The sequence below is a fragment of the Sus scrofa genome, chromosome 10 (assembly GCF_054392235.1).
Source record: "Sus scrofa isolate SSC_HxYL_T2T_F1_AM1 chromosome 10, Sscrofa_HxYL_maternal_Yorkshire_Landrace_v2.0, whole genome shotgun sequence".
Lineage (NCBI taxonomy): Eukaryota > Metazoa > Chordata > Mammalia > Artiodactyla > Suidae > Sus > Sus scrofa.
Window position 1 is genome coordinate 9,386,090 of NC_139392.1, and position 21,508 is coordinate 9,407,597.

The 21,508-nt window shown below is 43.9% G+C and overlaps 1 protein-coding gene across 50 annotated transcripts in view; it reads right to left on the reverse strand.

Moving 5' to 3' along the window:
- The window catches only part of ESRRG (estrogen related receptor gamma), a 663,361-nt gene that overhangs the window by 172,875 nt on the left and 468,978 nt on the right, over nt 1-21,508 (reverse strand). For all 50 annotated transcript variants that reach the window (XM_021064111.2, XM_084979088.1, XM_084979061.1 and 47 more), the window contains one exon: nt 18,046-18,461. In XM_021064111.2, the coding sequence (XP_020919770.1) occupies nt 18,046-18,461 (416 nt within the window). The remainder of the gene's footprint in view (nt 1-18,045; nt 18,462-21,508) is intronic.

Consider the following 21,508-nt stretch of genomic DNA (forward strand, 5'->3'; position numbering starts at 1 on the left):
TCATGGCTGTGGTGTGGGTTCTTCTATCCTTGGCCTGGGGGCTTCCACATGCCATGGGCAGGGCAAAACCAATAAGCAAACAAAAAGCAAAAACAAACCCAAGGAAGAATAATCATATCTGCTTTACAACACTGTAAGCATTGCATGAAATAGAGGTATTACGCTCATATATGGTTTTATTTTCCCTTCTGAGAAGAAAGGGAAGGCATACTGTAATATTCCAACAATTACTAAGTACTTTGACTCGGACACCTAAGTCTGGAGTTTGGGGATAATACGTGTGTGTGTGTGTGTGTGTGTGTGTGTACCTTCTGCAGATTTATACAAGGGTATGGAAATGAATATACCATTCACCCAGAGAAGCTGCGGGAGGACTTCGCCTTGCTGTCAACTCTTGTGCAGAGAGCTATATTTTACAGACATCAGGAGGACAGGAAGAAGTATAATAACTCAAGTCATTTTTTAAAGCACCAAAATGTCTACAAAGTGAATTTCTGAGACATCAACCACCTCTCCTGGAGAGCACTTCCTGTCACTACCCTGAGCTCCCAAACTGCCCACCAGTGGGTGTAACCTGATTATAACCGAGGGCAAAGCATCTTCAAAGCTCCTCAAAATCGCAGCCTAGCCTTTCTCCGGCCACAGCCCCAGGTCAATCCCTACCTGTCTCCCAGGCCTACCCCCTTTTCTGATTCCCATGATGAATTATGCCCAGTTTCTAGAAAGCAGCATGTCTTTCCTGCTGGTTCTAGATATGCTGCATTTATCATTCCTTCCGTGAAGCTCTCCCAGGGCCCACAAGACTGAGTTAGGAGCCCCTCTGAATGCAACTAGTTTATCTCACACTTCTCTTCAAGCAAATCTTTCTCTTAGCACTCAAAGTACTTTATTACATGTATCTAGTGACTCGCCAGCCTCCTGTCCCAACCATACAACTGTCCATTCCTTGAGGGCAGGGACTTACCCCCTGGAGTCCCCTCTGCCCAACAGAATGTTTTATTACCTGTCAACTTGATTTTTTACTGATCCTATTTCTCAGTCCCTCACTTTAATGCTTCACGCCAAATTATTCTTTGAAAAAAGAACAGGGAGTTCCCGTCGTGGCTCAGCAGTTAATGACTCTGACTAGCACCCATGAGGATGCAGGTTTGATCCCTGGCCTTGCTCAGTGGGTTAAGGATCTGGCATTGTCATGAGTTGTGGTGTAGGTCGCAGACAGGGCTCAGATCCTGTGTTGCTGTGGCTGCGGTGTAGGCCAGCAGCTACAGCTCTGATTCAACCCCTAGCCTGGGAACCTCCATATGCTGTGGGTGCAGCCCTAAAAAGCAATAAGTAAATAAATAAATAACAAAGTACAGTCCATTAGACAGAATAAAACTGATAACAATCCGCCAATACCATATTGGCAATAAACAAGACAGATTTCTAGGCTATTAGACTTCAAACAGATCCTAAATTCCAGAGGTTCAGACACCTGGTTTTATGTGGACCACAGATAGGTGAATGTGTACTGACTTATCTATGATCGCTCAACCTTCTTGACGAGGATATGGGCAAGTTAATTGCAGAAAACAGACTGAAACTCACATTCCTGCCATCCAGTCCAATGCTCTTTGGATGCACCTGTTAAAACTCACATTCCAATACCTCTAATAAACACGAAGGGTGCCGGGCACTCCTCCATGTGCCTTATGCCTATGGACCCCCATTTTGCAGATGAGAGAACAAAGGCACAGAGAGAGAGAGGAGGAAACACACTCAGAATCACGTAGCTTACAAGCTCCAGAGCCAGAATTTAAACACAGGCACTCTGGAGCCAGCGCCCTCTCTCTTAACTATGATGCAATGCTGCCTGACTCTAATCTTCAAAAGAAATTAATTGAGTGTTGCAACTGACTCTTGTTTAGAACAGAGATGAAGAATGAAATTCTTATCTTCTAAGAGGGTGCTTTGTGTAGCTGTTGCTGTTGCTATTGTGGATGGTTGGAAAGGAAATTTTGATGCCTGGGAGCAGCAGGGTAGGGTGGATCTTGGCATTGTCCTTTGCTGCTGTCAGACTTGTGGTGCAAGGGCAGCTGTGGGAGAGGATAGGGTTGCTTTGAGAGAATGGAATCTCTCAACACCTCAAAAAGAAATCCCTCAACTTGTCTTTGTGCCGCTGTGGTTGGTGGCCAGTTTAATGCCACAGAAACCAAACAAACCATGTCACCAAAGCAACAGGTGTCATGCTGTCAACATTCATTTTAAAGATCCCCAAATAATGCTATTGCTCATGATAGGAAAAAAAATTATAATCCATAATCAGCAGGATAGGCTCTGAAATGCATTAAGAGGGAATAACAGTGTACAATCAAAAACACTTATGGACGAAAATGACAGAGACTATACAATCTCTCATCAAAGGTACGTATAAATTCTATGTTTTTAGCTTTGACGTGGTATCTTCTTGGAAAAGGCAACTGTTCTTTTGCAGGAGAACATATCCCCTACGTAGTGTATGCAGTCACTTCATCTTGGTGTAGCTCCTACACGATCGGAATGGTGTCACAGAGTCTTCATAAAACAGCTCAAAACTGACCACTGAAAGGTGTTATATCTGAGCTAAACGTTACTCCCCAAATCTGCTGTGCTCCTTATCCAACACCAGCTTTCACGTGTTCTTTCTCTACCTACAAATTTTAAATAGATTAAATATGAGTCAGCTATGTCTCTTTTAAAACATACAACTAAAAAAAAAAAGTTCTTAACAAAATATTCTTGGCGGAAGCAAGAGATGCTAATTAACTCTAATGCACCCACTGTATTTGGGTAGAAAGTGTTTCATTGTGTACATACATTCTGCAGTGGCAGTTCCCTAACAGCACCCTAAGTCCATATGACAAGTGTGGAGGCATCTGGATGGTACCTTATGTGACAAAAACAAATGACGCTTAAATAGGAATTTGACTTCATACCAATCTGGACGTTTTCCTTCTGCCATAAACAAGTCAAAGCAAGCGCAACCTTTCCTAATACCGTCCCTGAGCGCTTCGTTCTTGAAGGCTGTGGGTGTGCCTGGAAGTTTGTCAGCAAAGAGACACTGGTATCAAGTTCTTCCCTGCAGATGGGGGTCACGTATTCACCAAGTATCAGTCTGTGTCCTCCAAAGCTGGTATGGATTTGGGGAAATCCTGCTGGACACACAGGATGGTCACCACCTGTACTTCACCTGTAGGAGGCGGTATAACCGCGATTACAAGCTGAGATGCTAGAGGCAAATGGGGTCAAGTCCCAGTGTCTCATTTTCTGTCTGAGCTGGAAGCACTTTTCACTCCGAAGTTACGTCCTTTGTAAATTAATCGGGCGTGAGATTTAGCACTCGGGGTTGCTGTGCAAATCAAATGAGATTGTGTTTAGGGTACCCAGCAAGGCGAACCTTCATCCCCAACCATCAACCATCACTACGACAGTGCAACTGCTCAGGGGAGGGACGGGGATGCAGGAGAAGAACTTAAGGGGGATTTGAGAAAGCTCCAGGTGCTGGTCCTCAGCACAGCAGTGAGGAGATGATAAGCAGAGAGTTCCTCCAGGCCTGTCACTGGGAAGCCAGGAGGCTAGGAGCATAGCAGGCCTGGTAAATCAATAGGCACATTAGGAGAAGCACAAGCCAACACTCAAAAGGAATCATTACTAATCAGGCCAAGGGTCAGGAGACACAGACAAGGCTGCCAGTTGGATTTATGGGTAAAACAGGAGTTCCCATCATGGCTCGGTAGGTTACGAACCCAACTAGTATCCGTGAAGATGCAGGTTCAATGCCTGGCTAAGGATCAGTGGGTTAAGGATCCAGTGTTGCCGTGACCTGCGGTGTCGGTGGCAGAAGCTGCTCCAAGCTGGCACTGCTGTGGCTGTGGCTGGCAGCTGCAGCTCTGAATCAACCCCTAACCTGGGAATTTCCATATGCTGTGGGTGCGGCCCTAAAAAGCAAAAAGGAAGGAAGGAAGGGAAGAAGGAAAAAGAGTGAAACGGAGAAGCCCAGAGGAGAACCATGAGGGCTCGGGCTCTGCGGCACCGGAAGATTATCCTCCGAGAAAGAAAACCCGGGCACCCAAACTGCCTTCTCTGACAAGGACTGCAGCAAGAGCACAGAGGAAAACTTGGCTGGAGTGAGTGGGGGGCTTCCTGGTGGAAGAAGGCCCAGGGGGTGCAGGGGAAGGATGCTTCGTCCAGGAATCACTGAATTCCCCCCCAAATCCATAAAACAGCAGGGGTCCACAAGCTTTTTCTCAGGGTCAAAGATAGTAAATAGTTCAGCTCTGCAGGCCCCTCGGTGTCTGGTGGCACTTCTCTGCCCTCCTGCAGAAGCAGAAAACCGCCACACACACAAGAATAGGTGTGGCTGTGTTCCTTAGCAAAGTGGATTTGATTTGACCCCCAGGGCTTTGGTTTTCTGATTTCTGGCCTAAAGCCTGCGGACAGAAGGCTGTCATGCAAAGAAATAAGTTTACAATCTATTATCTATTATTTCTTTTTTCTTTTTTTTTTGGCTCACAACCCTGTTGAGGTAGCTTCATACAAGTTAGGTTCAAATATTAAAGAAGAAATCTCAGTAAATTGATAACATTTGAGATGAACAGGTGGCAGGATGAGTTGGAGGGTTTTTGCTTTAAATATTTACAAAATTTCAAATTGCTATCCATGCCTAAAGACTCTGGGGACAGTGAGGGGTTCCAGAACCCAGGAAGCAGTGAAGATCTTTGGAAATCAGAGAGGGGGAAAAGGTACAAAAAAGGACAAAATCGTGGGCTGGATTCATTCCTTTGAAGATTCCTGGGTTTGCCTGTGATCCTCCTCAAATGGAAATTATGGTAACAGAACGCGCAGAAAGAGAACGGGTATCAGAATGTAGATCTGGGGTACGCCTTCAGATTCACTCCAAAGCATTCAGATTTCAAGCTCTAAGTTAACATTAACTCATGTACTAAATTTTTTCATGTACTAAATTACTTCTAGTATGACTCTGGATGCCCTTCTTAAAAAAAAACAAAACAAAGCATAAAATATGATTGTTTCTTTAAACTTTTTCAAACCAAAATAAAACAAGAGTTGATTCCAAACAATACAACTTTTTTCTATAAACATACAGATATATACCTAGAATCATGTTTTTTGTTTAACTCTTTCTGACTTGGATTCATTATAAGAAAAAGAAATTGATTCTGAGCTGCTTCTGTTGTGGTCACAAAGTTGAGCATGTGGACAATGATTCTCCTCTCTCCTCCTGAAATCAAGAACGAAAGAGTCTGGGAGTACACTCAGTGGTGAGTGTACATTTTTAGGCTCAATCTTGAGACCAACAACTAAAAATCTAGTGGCAAAATGAATGTCAGCTGATAAAATCCAGGGACCTGAGACAGAAAATTAACATGGTGGTACTACAAGTTCCTGTCATGGCGCAGTGGTTAACGAATCCGACTAGGAACCATGAGGTTGTGGGTTCGATCCCTGGCATCGCTCAGTGGGTTAAGGATCCTGCATTGCTGTGGCTGTGGTGTTGGCCAGTGGCTACACTTCCGATTAGACCCCTAGCCTGGGAACCTCCCTATGCCGTGGGTGCGGCCCTAAAAGGACAAAGGAAAAAAGAAGAAAACATGGTGGTACTAAAGAGTTAAAACTCTGAAATTTCATATTTAGGGGATTTTGGAAAACGAATTGTAAGAAAAAAATTAGACTTGTTTGTTTTGTGTGTGTTTGCTTTTCTTAGGGCTGCACCCACAGCATATGGAGGTTCCCAGGGTAGGGGTTGAATCGGAACCGCAGCTGCCGGCCTACAACACAGCGCACCTGCAACCTACACCACAGCTCACGGCAAGGCCAAATCCTTAACCCACTGAGTGGGGCCAGGGATCGAACCCACATCCTTGTGGATACTGGTTGGTTTGTTACCACTGAGCTACAATGGGAACTTCGAAAAAATTAGATACTTTAAAGACTTACTTATGACTGCCTCCTTTTTAATAAACTTTAACATCGTCTAATCATAACTGAAAATATTCTTAATTTCCTATTTTTATTATATTTTAACAACTTAATGGAAGATTGTGCCCATGAACTAAAATCTCTCAAGAAAAATTCAGTCTAAAAGTATTCCATGTTTTAATATGAAGGAAGATAGTATGAGAAAAAAGAACGTGTGTGTGTGTGTGTGTGTGTATATGCCTGGGTCACTATGCTGTACCGCAGAAATGGGTGTAAACACTGTAAATCATCTATAATTTTTACAAAGCACAAATTAGTAAATCGACTATATGTCAATAAAATATATGTTAAAAATAAAAAAATAAAACTATTCCATGGTTTAAAAGCTTTCGAAATCTACAGGGCAGGGTGAGGAAGGGGTTGAGAGCAGAGGCTCTGGGTTCAGACTGAGGCCCAGCATGTTTGGCCAATTGCTTCTCTGTCTTTCCATGACTTTTATAGACGTTCCACATGTATAAATAATCGAATGGCATTATAATGGTAGTACCTACATTCATGGAATGATAGAAGGATTAAGTAAGATAATTAATGTAAAAGTACCTGGAACGAGGTGTGGCACATTTTTAAAACTAACACATTCATTATTATTACTAGGACACATTCACGACTTCTTCCTCTATCACCGGTATAAAGGCACTGTATTCAATGCAATAGGATGAAACCAACTTTTTACACTGCCCACATGTGTAATTACTTATGAATAAGCATTGGTAGGTAAAATAATTCACACTGGGGGAGCATCTCGAACTCCTCAAAAATGTTTCGACATTCACCTCACAGTCAGTAGGATGGCGCCTATTAAAAAAAAAAGTTGTTAAAAAAAAAAGTTGGGGATCACACAGACCAATTAGAACCGTTGTGCACTGCTGGTGGGAATTAAAATGGTGCAGCCACTGTGGAAACCAGCATGGAGGTTCCTCTGAAAATAAAAATAGAACTACTCTATGATCCAGCAATCCCACGCCTGGGTATGTGCCAGAAAAGCTGAAAGCAGGACCTCAAAGAGATATTTGTACACCCGTGCTTACTGCAGAGTTATTTACAATAACCAAGGTAGAAATATCGTAATGTCTATTGATGAATGAATGGAAAAAGAAAATGTGGTATATACATGCAACAGGACATTATTCAACTTTAAAAAAGAAAGAAATATCCCGGGAGTTCCCTTGCGGCTCAGTGGGTTAAGGATCTGGCATTGTCACTGCAGTGCCGCGGGTCACTGCTGTGGTGTGTGTTCAATCCCTGGCCCAGGGACTTTCCACATGCTGTGGATGCAGTCAAAAAAGAGAGAGAGAGAGAGAGAGAGAGAGAAGGCAATCCTGTCAACACTACAAGACAGAGAAACTGAGGACAGGATGCTAAGTGAAACAGGCCAAGAACAGAAAGCCAAACACCATAAGATTCTACTTATAGGGAGTATCTAAAGTAGTGAAAGTCAGAGGACTGGAAAGCAGAACAGTGATTGCCAGCAGCTGGGGGGGAGGGCAATGAGGACCTGTTGTTTAATAGATACAGGGTTTCATCTTTGCGCGATGAGAGAGCGTTGAAAATCTGCTGTGCAAGTGTCCACAGAGAGCTACTACCAATGTCCTGGACACTTGAGAACAGCTAAGGTCAACATTTTTTGCTCTTTTTACAGCTGCACCTGCAGCATATGGAAGTTCTTAGGCTAGGTGTCGAATTGGAGCCACAGCTGTAGGCCTACGCCACAGCCACAGCCACAAGGTGATGCCGGATCCTTAAGCCACTGATCGAGGCCAGGGATTGAACCTGCATCCTCATAGAGACAACTTCGGGTTCTTAACCTGCTGAGCCAATATAGGAATGCCAAGATGGAAAACTTTTAATTCTACATTTTTAGGTTATGTGCATTTTACATTGTTAGCACAGTGAAAAAGAAAATAAATTGAAAAATAAATGTTGGGACATCATTTCTTTAAAATATAAACTTAGATTTACTTTTGGTATAAAGCAGAATGCTTGGCCAGCAACCATTCTCTCACTTGCTTGCATGTAAAACTTCAGAAATGGTGTAAGAGGACTCCAATGACCCGACCTTGACCTGGTTGGATCCCAACAACTTCAAGCAACTTCAGACGAAAGTGAATTAATGCCGGGTGTGTACTTGATCACTTCAAAGATATCGACTAAGCTTATCAAGTAATGTATCAGAAAAACGAATCTTTGCCTTGGGCTTTACCAGTAAAGAAAAAAAAAAGGAGTTTCTGCTGTGGCTCAGTGGCAACAACCCAACTAGCATCCATGAGGACATGGGTTCCATTCCTGGCCTCGCTCAGTGGGTTAAGAACGACGGTGTTGTCGTGAGCTGTGGTGTAGGTCACAGACGTGGCCTGAATCCTGAGTTTGCGGCTCTGGTGTAGGCCGGCAGCTGTTTAACTCTGATTAGACCCCTAGCCTGGGAACTTCCATATGCCTCAGGTGTGACCCTGAAAAGACAAAAACAGAAAAAACAACAACAACAAAAAACAAACAAAAAAAACCCGACTCAAGCCACCAAACCCCATCCTGTCATTCCTCAAAATCTGCTCAAAATTCCAAAACCTGAATTTTAACATGCAACAAATCCTCAGGATTCCTATCATAGAGACATATACCCCTGCAGCTAATTCCCCAAAAAGTGACCCACATTTGTGCGAACAGGAACTTCAGACAGCAGAAATCTCACGGCTCCTTTTTGGTTTTCCTTCTACCTTCAGGGTGAATATTTTAATGCACCCTGACTAGATCAGCCAGAACCAATTCTGGGTTTCTGGGGAGAAGGGTCCCCTCATATGTCCACACAGGGCTTTACCACAGGTAATAAAAAAACACGCATTTTGAAAAACAGAAAGTACAGCCTATCACTCCTACTGTTTCTGCTCAAGCACTTCCTACGTCTGCAGGTGGGGGCCATTCTAACAAGGTCATGTACCTGTTATTCTCTGAGGGAAGTTGCCTTCTTTATCAGGGCTGGGTCTGGAGGCAGGGAGAACCAGGAGGAAAGAATAAATGTTATTAGACTGTTAGGAGAGGTACTGGTATCTTTGCTTGGAGTTTATCTTGTCATCAAAAAACAGCCTCCAGCCCCTTTGTCAAAATAGTCAACAGATAATACGACCGTGGCCTGGGGGCAATTCCAGTGTCTGCAGGCAAAGTGGCAGCCACACCCCACTACCTAAGAAGTTCATCACAGATGCAAAAATCTACTTAGCTAACAAACAGGAAAGTAAATGAGATTTGTGTTTATTTTTTTATTTTTTTCTTTTTAGGCTCACACCCATGGCATATGGAAGTTCCCAGGCGAGGGGTCGAATCGGAGTTGCAGCCGCCAGCCTACACCACAGCCACATCAATGCCAGATCCCAGCCGCATCTGTGACCTACACACAAATCATGGCAAAGCTGGATCCTTAACCCATGGAGTGAGGCCAGCGATTGAACCCACGCCCTCATGGATACTAGGCAGATTCGTTTCTGCTGAGCCATGATGGGAACTCCTGCTTTCAATTGAAATAAATGATATGCATATGATGTTGTCTAGAAAGTCCTCCAAAGAAAAATCTTGGTAGTCAGTGTTGCCTATAAGGAAGATAGACTGAAGATGTTTTGGTCTAGCAGTTACATAAACTATGGCCAGCAGGAAAATCTAGCCTATGTTTTGGTATGGCCCCAAGATCGGACAGGTTTTTGTACTCTTAGCTTACAAAAATAAAGCACAACAAAATAGAGTATGTACCACAAAAGGCATGTGACCTGCAGATCCTAAGATATTTACTATCGGTTTTACTATCTGGTCCTTTTCTAAAAAAAAAAAAAAAAAAAAAAGGTTTGTTGACCATTAGCTCTTCAACAATCTCAGGAGTGAAGACAACTTCGGTCAGCTCCTCAAAGTCAGAACAAACCATGAAAAGGGAGTCACGACTCATTTATCCCAGGAAGTGGGTCCACGAAGTCATACTGAGAGTGATGCAACTGTAAACTGTGCTGTTTCCTAAAAATCCATTCACATGGACGTGGTCTCTGCTTATAAAGTCGGCGAGACTCAATTTTACTATTAAACTCAAAGCTAACAATTAAAATGGCAGGAGAACAATACTTCTCAATGACTACTTGGCAACATTAATGCATTGCCAAAAATCAGACAAAATTGTCATCAAATGCAAGGAAAAGCGGAAAAGTCAATGAAACATAACAAAAGCAAGCTCTGAGTTAAAGCAAATGAGTCTTAGACAATGTTCCTTTTGAAACCATGACCTCAATATTTAATCCTGCATCCAAAATGATAATCACTGAGATCCAACCAGTCAACTGAGACCCTTCCAAATTATTTTGGATTTTAATTTGAGAACATATGACTTTTTTTTTTTTTTGAGAACATATGACTTTTATTTTTATTTATTTACTTGGTCTTTTTAGGGCCGCACCTGTAGCATGTGTAGATTCCCAAGCTAAGGGCTGAGTCCGAGCTGCAGCCGCCGTCCTACACCACAGCTCACGGCAACACCAGATCCTTAACCCACGGAGCGAGGTCAGGGATCGAACCTGCGTCCTCATGGATGCTAATCAGATTCGTTTCTGCTGAGCCATGATGGGAACTCTGAGAACATGTGACTTTTAAAGCTGCCATTTATAAACTGGGTTAGTTCCTTTCCCTGAATGCTATTTAAGTTAAATAGATCATATCTTACTATTTCCCTTCGTAAGGTTCCTATGATGTATAGACACTCAAATTTGTCAAGTTCTTTTCTCCAGTGCCGCAAATATTCTAAAACTAAAGTAGCGCATGTGACATTCAGGAAACACCCTCTAGGACTCTATCACCTGCTGCAGGAAGGAGTCACAATTCAGGGTAGAAGAGAGAGTAGTGTCACATCCAAAGATTGTGCCATATACCTTCAGCACACACCTTGCGGGCAAATCCCGCCTCTTTCAGGAACAATGTTTAAGGTGGGATTTGGGCTCTTATCAGCATCACCTTTAGACTCAGAACTAGGAGGCCCACTCTGAAGGCCTTGGGTTTTAAGAAGGCATCTGTGGTGCAAGCCATTCTATAGGCTAGGAGATGAGCCCCAGTGGAGCCGACCCCCTTATACTGCATAGTCCCCAATTCCTGGATAACCCCCCTCAAGCTCCATTTGAGGACCTGCCTCTCCCCTGGGTACAGCCTTTAGAAAGTGGCCTGGACCAGCCTGCACCGCTGGTGCTCACACCATGAGGAGGCTTGTGCCTGGTCAAGGGGCAGCTGTTCAGAAGGAGTGGATGGGCCTTGGACACGTGGGTCGGGGGCATCCACACTATATACCAGACATGGTGGGAGGGAGGAAGGAGAGAAGAGAAATGGGCTGAGCTGTAGGCTAAGGACTAGCTCTCCTTCCACCGCCTTTTTATTTATTTTTAATTTTTTTTTTTTTTTTTCCTTTTTAGGGCCACATCTGTGGCATATGGAAGTTCCCAGGCCAGGGGTCAAATTGCAGCTGCTGGCCTACGCCACAGCCACAGCAATGTGGGATCCTAGCCAGGTCTGCAACCTATTCCATAGCTCACGGCAATGCTGGATGCTTAACCCAGGGATTGAATTCACATCCTCATGGATACTAGTTGAGAGCCACAACGGGAACTCCCTTTGCTGCCTCCTTCTGACACAAAACATCCAAGAGTCTAAGAACTAACAATGCTAAGCTGGCCTCCCAGGCTGTTACGAAGGTATATTCACCAAACAGGAGAGCAGAACATAGACGACTTCGCAGCTTGATGTCTTGACTTAGACATGATCAGATACTGACGCTCGCAGTCTACGGGTGTCCACTGTACTCCTGTCCCTGGTCCCACGAACAGGTGCAGTGGACTTGATCCTCACCGTGGGTGGTGACCCCTACCTTTCGCTCTGCAGGGACCTTTTGCTTTTTTCCCTAAATCCCACATTCGAAGCTTAACTGGGATATTTTACTCAACTTACAAGATTCAGGCTCCCTTTTTGATTTACCCAGTTTCCTATTCATATTCACTGCAAAAAAAAAAAAAAATTAATCCATCCCCATGAAACTATCTAAAACCAGTCCAATGTCCATTCAGCCCACCTAACGCCTGCTACTCTAAAAGGGCGCAAGTGTGAAGAATGGCTAGAGAGAGAGGGTTTACCGTCAGAACAAAAGGGCAGTTGTGAGCTGCGAGGTTACAGGTCCTTCTGATGCAGCACCAAGGGACACCTCATTGTCCTAGAGTATTTGAAGCACCCAGTGCTTGAGTCTCCCAACCCCAGTGCCAATATCAACCCAAGTTAATAATTTGTGGAGCCCTCACTACGACACTGACATTCTCTCACTTCAGCCTTGCCCCCCGGGAACGGGAGGCACAGAGAAGGATGGCCTCTCAGCAGGGAAGTGGCTGAGACGTGGACCTGGTTTTCTATGAATCCCAAACCCAGGCTAGAATGAATATCTTAAAAAAAAAAACACTACTCTTAAAATATAAAACTGGAGTTCCCGTCGTGGCGCAGTGGTTAACGAATCCGACTAGGAACCATGAGGTTGCCGGTTCAACCCCTGGCCTTGCTCAGTGGGTTAAGGATCTGGTGTTACCATGAGCTGTGGTGCAGGTTGCAGATACGGCTCGGATCCCTCGTTGCTGTGGCTCTGGCGTAGGCCAGTGGCTACAGCTCTGATTAGACCCCTAGCCTGGGAATCTCCACATGCTGAGGCAGCGGCCCTAGAAAAGGCAAAAGGACAAACAAACAAATATATATACATAAACAAATATATATATATAATTTCCTCTTTTCAAAAGGGGGAGGGGGAATGCCTTATCTTTAGCAGAAGCAGAAGCAGTTGAAATGGTTATGTTGACTCTCTCTGTATATATATATTATATATATTATATATATATATATAAACACACAAATATACTTAATTTATTTTCCATATTCTTTTTCTTTTTTGTCTTTCTGTCTTTTCTAGGGCCACACCTGCAGCATATGGAGGTTCCCGGGCTAGGTATCCAATCGGACCTGTTTTCGCTGGTCTACGCCAGAGCCACAGCAACTCGGGATCTGAACCGCATCTGCAACCTACACCACAGCTCACGGCAACGTGGGATCATTAACCCACTGAGCGAGGCCAGGGATCGAACCCGCAACCTCATGGTTCCCACACAGATTCGTTAACCACTGCGCCATGACAGCAACTCCATCCATATTCTTATATAGAAATAAAAGCTTCAGGGGTGTTTTGTGAATTAAATAATGAAATACATATTGACTCTGAGGGGGAGGGTATAAGGATATTTTCCTCCTCTTACCTCCTTAACAAGAGTCCAGGGGAAATTCTTAATGAGAAGGTACAAAAATAAAACCACAAATATTTCCACTCGTTTCTGAATTGAGGCCAAAACCAGAATTAGAAAAAAAAAAAAAAAACAGAATAACTATTTCACACACACAAATTAAAAAGCCTAGAAAATGACAATGAAATCATTGCGGCCAATGTAACCCTTTGGGATGACAGAACTGTCAAAATCCTCTGAAAAGCTGTTGGTCAGCCAAATAAATAAATAAATAAATAAACAAAATAAAATAAAGAAAAAGAAAAAGGAAAAAGAAACAAACAAACACCTTCCAAAACTTTGACTTTTACCTAAGCTCTGACCTCATTCAATAGTTTTCCAATGATAACGTGGAAACAGTCAATAAATAAAATATGACTTTCTGGTTGACTTTCACTGAAATCTATGATTAATTGCCTTTCCCAACCAGAATACCACATTCAGCCTTGAAAAGAACAATTCTCATTACTTTTAAGATGTGCTCTGGATATATGTTCTTTTGGCTCTAAATTTAAGAAGTATTTGTCCAATGTTAAAAATGTATTACATATTGGATAACCAGTCTTGAAAATATTGCAAGAAACGAAAATTCTAAAGAAGCAATATTCCCTGCGGCTATGGCTTCGAGCTCCCCTTCTTCAAGTCGATGAGACCAAACCTGGAAGCCACACTTTATAATATCTCGACCGTAAGGGGTGGTGAGACGTAGAAAGACTGAAACAAGTCTTATCCTTTCTCATTCTCCAGAGAGCTCTCCGGGAGGGAAGGGAGAAGGACAGCTGGGCTGCAAGGCCCCCTCAAGGCGTGAGAATGAATTCCTTGGCCTCTTCAGCATCCGAATAAGCGTCTATGATGATACAGTAGACTCGGGCCACTGTCAGCATCTTCGGAGTTGAATCACCATCACTGTGTGGCCACAGAAAGGAAGGGGCTGTTCCAATCTCCCTCACCATCGCCACCCTAATTATTACATTATACTTTCACAATTTAATCCCTTTATTTGCCTCACTGCCTTTTTGGGGCTAAGTAAGCACCACGGGGTGATGCCTGCTGATGAAGCTAGCAGGGTAGCCGTCCTGAGTGCTGCCCAGCTGCCAGCTACACACACAGCCAGGCGGGCAAGCCCAGAGTGCTAATCTGGACAGTGACATCTCTGTCTCCTGCTCAACATCCTTGAAAGTTGCTCTCTCCAATATGGAGTAAAACTGAGCACTCTACATCAATGCCAAGAATCACCCTGTGATTCGCTCTGTTAAGCTTTTGGTGGCATTTCAGCATCCTAAGGAAGAATCGGGCAGAGAATTCCGATTGTTCTAGTCCAGTGATTGCTCAGTAAGTAACCACTGCATAGCTATAGGATAGGATTCAACAAACAAACAATTGTCAAGAAATGTTTTCACATAGTTATTCTATCTTTAGAAAACACACCAAAGGCCAAGGAATTTAATCTCCCCCACCTCCCCCAAATCTGGTGTTCCCTCAAGGCAGGAGACTTTTATAGGACTTCACCGTAATCCACAAACCTCTGGGAACCGAGCTTTCATAAAATGCTAAGGTGAAACTCCAGCTGGCCTGCTGCCAGGCACACAGTAGGTTCTTAGTCAATATTTGTTGAGTACATGGAAGTGATTGTCATATTGAGAACCTCTGGCTTCTATCAGTGTACATGGTATTTGCGAATTGATCCCCAAACACTCCCTTATCTTTGTGTTGTTGGACCCCGAGCTGTGCAAATTTAACACAATCAAATTACTAAGTTTAAATTTCACACACTCTGTAGCACTGTATTTTTCTTTCTTTCTTTTCTTTTCTTTTTTCTTTTTTTTTTTTTGTCTTTTTAGGGCCACACCCATGGCCTATGGAGGTTCCCAGGCTAGGGGTCGAATCGGAGCTGTAGCCGCCAACCTATGCCAGAGCCACAGCAACGCGGGATCCCAGCTGCATCTGTGACCTACACCACAGCTCACAGCAACGCCAGATCCCTAATCCCCTGAGTGAGGCCAGGGATTGAACCTGCAACCTCATGGTTCCCAGTCGGATTCATCAACCACTGAGCCACAACGGGAACTCCTGTAGCACTGTATTCTAATACTGTTGGACACTGGCTGATAAGAACCCAAAGATATGAGGTGTGTTTTCATTTCCAAGGTTTGCAATCTAGTAAACAGGTCGAAGAGGTATTTTCAAAGGCCCCAAAGTGAAAAGAAGCTTCACGTATGACCCAACATGGTTTTTACTTACTTTACATGTCATTTTGTATTTCTTTTTATCCATAAGCATTCCTTGAGGTAGGTATTAACGCCTTCCGTTAACAGATGAGAATAAAGAAAATGAAGATGCAGTGGATGAAGGATTTTTGTAAGAAAATGCTAATAAAATATGGCCATGATGATCCATTAAATAGGAAGATACAGTGACTAAAATATTTAGCTAACTCAAAAATATTCCATTCTAACTTGGCTTGTATTCTTCAGTGAAAACTGTGAAAGGCTGTGAAAATGTTTAAATATCCATTCTATTATGTAAGAGTTACGAGATCTTGAAAAACCACGCACTTTAACTCTTTAAGTGTGTATTCATCAGCCATACACCAAGGATGCTCTTATGCAACAGACCACAAAAAGCAAGTGGAAGATGGAGCGGCTTATTCCTGCTAAGCACAGTCAGGGCCACCTTCAGAGTAACTGGGTGAGGGGACCTACCCTCCCGCCCATTCTTAAAAGGGTAGAAGAAAACTCTCTGTGCCCATAATAGGCTTTAGAGTCATCTTTTGTAAAAAATATTTAGAAGGATTAGGGTTTAGCACACACATCATCTCCTTGGCACTTTAAAAACCAGTAGGCACGTCGCGAAGTTATTAAACTCATGTCAGTTACGCCCAACAAGGGACCACGAGATGACAGCGGAGGGGTGTCGGTGGTTGACCGGCAGCAACACGGTCCTAGAGCTGTGGTTCTCCAACCGGGATGCATCAGAGTCACCAGCAGGCCGCAGCCAAAGCACAGGGGGCCCTCCCCCAGGGATCCTGATTGAGGTCCTCTGGGAGGCGGCCTGGGGATCTGCATTTCTCACACGTTTCCAGGGCAGGCTAATATTTATTGCTGGCCCAGCGCCCGCACCCTGAGAAGCTCTGTCACAGATCAAAGTGCAGTGCAGTGGTTCTTAACCTGGGCCTTACAGGGAGCATCAGCTAGGAAGCTCTCAAAAATCCCTGCTTGCCCTGGCTCCACCCAAGGCCAGTTAATTCTGCACTTGGGGAAATGAGCCCTGGCTTCAGTATTTTTGTTTAAGTCTCCACGTGACTCCAGGGAGCTCCAAGGTTGAGAACCACTGATAAGTGGGAAGACACGCTTGTCCCCGTAACTGGTTGTTAAGAAGATACATCTTGTCAACCACGGAGCAAAGGGAATCACCAGTGTGCTGAGGGGTCTCAAGAAACAATGACCCTTTCTTTCCTCTATGCTCTTCAAATGCATATCACAAAGATCTAAATAAATGAAGAAGAAGGGCCTACACTGACAGCTTGGAAAACTAGCTTGTTTTGTATTTGTGGATTCCTAGTTCAAGGGGTCCCCCATTTTTTTGTGGAAGATAATATCTATAAAGGTTTGGGTATGTCTTATATATGCTAGAGGTGTATTTTTTTTTTCTTTTGGCCACGCTCGCAGCATGCAGAAATTCCTGGGCCAGAGATCAAACCCATGCCATAGCAGTCACCCAAGCCACAGCAGTGACAACACCAGGTCCTTAACCCACTGCACCACCAGGGAACTCCTGGAGTCCTATTTTATAACTTGGTATAATTTGGAAGCATTTTAAAATTCAAACTCATTAAAAAGGTGGGGAAAATCTATCCAACCACAGGGAAAGAAGGAATCTTGCAGAAAATTAAATTTGTCAAAGTGTAGATGATTCTCAAAGTGTAGTCTCTGGATCAGCAGCAGCAGCATCTAGGAATTTGTCAGAAATAAAAGTTTTCAGGAGTTCCCTTCGCGGCTCAGCGGTTAACAAACCCGACTAGGATCCATGAGGATACAGATTCGATCCCTGGCCTTGTTCAGTGGGTTAAGGATCTGGTGTTGCCGTGAGCTGTGGTGTAGGCCAGCAGCTGCAGCTCTGATTCGACCCCTAGCCTGGGAACTTCCTTATGCCGTGGGTGTGGCCCTAAAAAGCAAAAAAAAAAAAAAAAAAAAAGAAAGAAAATACAAAAGAAATATGTTTTCAGACCCTACTCAAGACAGATCTAATGAGTCAGAAGCTTTGGGAGTGTGGTCCGGTGATCTGGATTTTTACAGGACTTCTAGGTAGTTTTGATGCATACCCCAGTTTGAAAGCCATAGATCTAAAATATTTATTATTTTAGCTATAAGAAGAACGGAAAAGGTAAAAGCAATAGTCATCCTATGTTTATAGGTTCAAATGCTATTCAGACTCCTATTGCATTAAGAGCAGCTGTGCTCTTTTAAACTCCGCCCAAAGCTTACATCATTCTATCATTAGAGCTTGAAAGTAAAAGTGGAATTGATACGGGGCTTATAGGGTGGAGTGGAGTTTATCCTACAAATCCTCCACTATCAATTTTAATCTATATCTCTTTTGCACTCAAGATAGAATCGGGAATGCAAGACTTGACTAACAAGGATAAGAAGGAGGAAAACCAATCCACCAACCAACCATCCCGTGATGCTGGAGGAGGGGGTCGGTAACTCACCTTGAATCGTCCTCTTGAAGAACGCCTTGCAGGCTTCACAGGATGCTACCCCATAGTGGTACCCAGACGCGATGTCGCCACACACTAAACACAGTCTCTTGGGCATCGAGTTGAGCATGTATTCGCACTTGGTCTGGGGGTCTTCCACGATGGTGCTGGAGCAGTCATCATACAGTTTCCTGACAGGCCCACTGCCTCCGAGGATAGGAGCAGAAGGGTAGAGAGGTGGCGAGTCAAGTCCGTTCTGATGGCCATTCATGGTTGAACTGTAGCTCCCACTGGCGTCTGAAGAGCCGCCTGGGCTGTGGTGGTTCACGCTGTCCGTCAGGGAGGCCGGGCTGGAGGGTTCCGTCTTGATGAAGGACGAACAGCTGGAGTCAATGTGTCGGTCTTTGTTGGACATTCTGCAGAGAAGCCTGAGGTTGACGGGAGATACAAACAGAGAGAGAGAGAGAAAGAAAGAGGGTCAGACGCGGAGACCAAAAGAGGTGGAGACCAAGAGAACGTGGAACCATGCAGTGAAAGGCAAGGCTGAAAGCAGAAAAGAAAGTGAAGAACCCAGATGTTAACGACCTGGCTCTTAGAGATGCTACCCAAGGGCTAGGGACTGAGATCATTCATTCTTGAGTCAATATCTCTCCTTCTACAAGACAGTAATCAGCATGAGGCGTGACAGGGCCACACACAAAAGCCCTAAAGGGTTGAGTCCCTTTTATTTTGCCTTTCTCTTGGAGAACCACTCTCAATATCTAAATCAACTCTCTAGATTTATCCATTTAAATATCTAAATTTATCCCCAGAAGAGGAGGGATTTGCAAAGTCCATATCATTGCTCAGATGATGTGTATTTTCACTCTTCTCTTCCATTTTTTGAAGTTGCAATCATTTTTATTAGGAGCAGAATCAAACTTTTCAAGACCAAATGGATGAGGCCTCAGCTCTGTAATTACTGCTTGTCAGCACGCTCCCGTAAGCATAACTGGAGTCGTTTATTGATCTAAGACACACAGGGAATATATCCTCACTCGTTTTGCTTCTTTATTTTCAATTGCTCTGTTGCCTAGACATTTAGCGATATAGAAAGACATTGAGGATAAAATTCTAGCCAATATTTAAGGATTATTTCCTAGAGCCCACAAAACAGTGAAATGATCTCTAGCATCAATTAATGAATACAAACATGTGTTTGTGTGTGTGTGTGTGTGTGCAGGTGTGTTTTGCCCAAGTGGAAGAAGTGAATCAGTGCAAGCCATCTTAACCTTCGAGACACCTGTGCATCCATAATTTGGATATTTTATATTCAGCAAAGGAAGGATATATCAAATTTTGTCCTGAAACAAGTGAGATTTGTGATGATGTCTTTTTCTTCCCTGCCTTTGGTCTTTGAACATCATACCTCTTAAAAGGAAATACGAAGCATTTAAGCTGACAAACTCTCTCTCTTATCTAGAAGAAAAAGACTGCCACCTCTCTTTCTCTGTCGGACTCATAAGTGACTCCATTTCTCAAGAGGTAATTAGATGAAAAGATATAATTGGTCCTATTTTCCTTCCGGTTAGCCCTAGTGCAAAACCCCTTTTAGCCAAGTCTCTAAGACTTCTGAGAGCCCACTATAGAGAGAAGAGGTGACAGTTGGAGAAAGGAACTTAGATAATTGCTTCCCAGTGGAAAGCTGATTTATGGGAACCCCACAGGGTCATGGTCATTCACAAGAATTTGGGGGAGTAACCCCAGAAGCACCAAAGAGATGCAATTATCTCTTTCCCTATAAATCTAATGCTATTTTATCATTGCGCAAATTTCAGGTGCTCCTCCCAGCTCCTCTCCCCCCCACCCCACACTGTTCTGTGACTTTAAAACAAAGAAAAATACGAAATTTCCATCAGGGAGTATTCACTGGGCGGTTCCAAAAAGGTGGTTGCAAGAGCCGAGCAGAGCACCGAGAGCAAGAATTTGCCTCCTTCCTACCCAACAGATTTCACGCTGGAAGTTCTGCGTTGCTTTCTCGAGCAAAAGCAATCTCAGGGCTGCAGAGAGCACCCAGGAAGGCAACATCCACAAAAATATCTGCTTGCTTTCGCCCACCCACGCCTGTTGTCCTTTCCTCAAGAACTTAGCGAAAGAAAAAGCATCGCCTTGGCCCGCTTGAACCAGGCGTCCGCTCCCTCTTGCATCTGCTGCCTTGTCCCCGTCACTGTTAATGAGCGTTGTAATTAATAGATCGCTCTCCTTGTCTCCCGGCTTGCACTCCGGGCGAAGCACTTTTCCTCAAGTCAACGTTTGAAAGAAAGCGGGTCGGCCCTGACTTACGGCAGCCCTGCGAATTCCTTTTAATTTAGAGCACTTACCCCACCACTTCCCTTATTACCTTATAATTACTGGACTGCTCGCACATACATTATGATCTGAGACTACAGTTAGAAGTTATTAGGGTACTAAAACACGCTTGCTCCCCTCGCCCCTCTCTGGCACTGAATTTCTCACAGCCGTGACAATTAACTCTTTAGCCATCTGCCCACGAAGCATCACTTCTGAATTAGTTTTTTCTTTCCCAGGGAGAGTTGCTTTGAGCTGCTGGATTGCAAAACCCAGGAGGCCTTTCTCTCTCTCACTTTGCTTACACGGTCCACGGTCCATTTTAGCCCAATTTGCCTTCCCTCAGGCTTTCTCTCATGGTTTTCTAAAACCTACAGAACAGTTTTGTTTTGTTTTGTTTTGTTTTGCCACACCCATGGCATAGGGAAGGTCCTGGGCCAGGGGTTGAACCCGAGCCACAGCAGTGACCTGAGCCACTGCAGTGATGCTGGATCCTTAACCCATCATGCCACAAGGAAACTCCAAAAATCTGCAGGACTCTTGACTGAGAAACAAGCCCAGGAATCATCCTCCTACTTAGGAAAGGGTTATTTTGCAATGTCACCAAAATATTTACGTGTCAGATGCATGTTATAAAGGTCTCTGAAAAACTGGTGCCTCCAGCCAGCTGTTCCTCCAAAATCGCAGGCCCCAATGTGGCAGTATTCTGGATGGAAGCAAGAAAGTTCAAGAAGTTCAGCTGGTCAGGCACGCCTCTGGACGGTGGCCCTCTCTCCCCTACACGAGTCTGGCCGCTGTAACTATTCATGAACCTGAGCTGCTGGGTTTGTGTTGTTTATTCCTTAATGAATATCTTTGGCGCAGCGGAAATACTAATAGAATTGCCATTTATCAAGTACTTAGTACCTATGCCAGGCAATGACCTGAGCCCTTGACAAGTATTACCTCATTTAACTGCCAAGATAATCTTGTGAGGGAGGTATTTACTACTCTTTGGGAAACAGAGTTGGAGACATCAGACAATTTCCTGAAAGTCATACAGCTTGGAAGTGGGAGATCTGAACTCAGGACTGAATCCAAAGTCCAGCGCAGAAAAGTCTTGAAGCCAGCAGAGGGGTTTTTTAAGGTGTTCACCGATTTTTTTTGT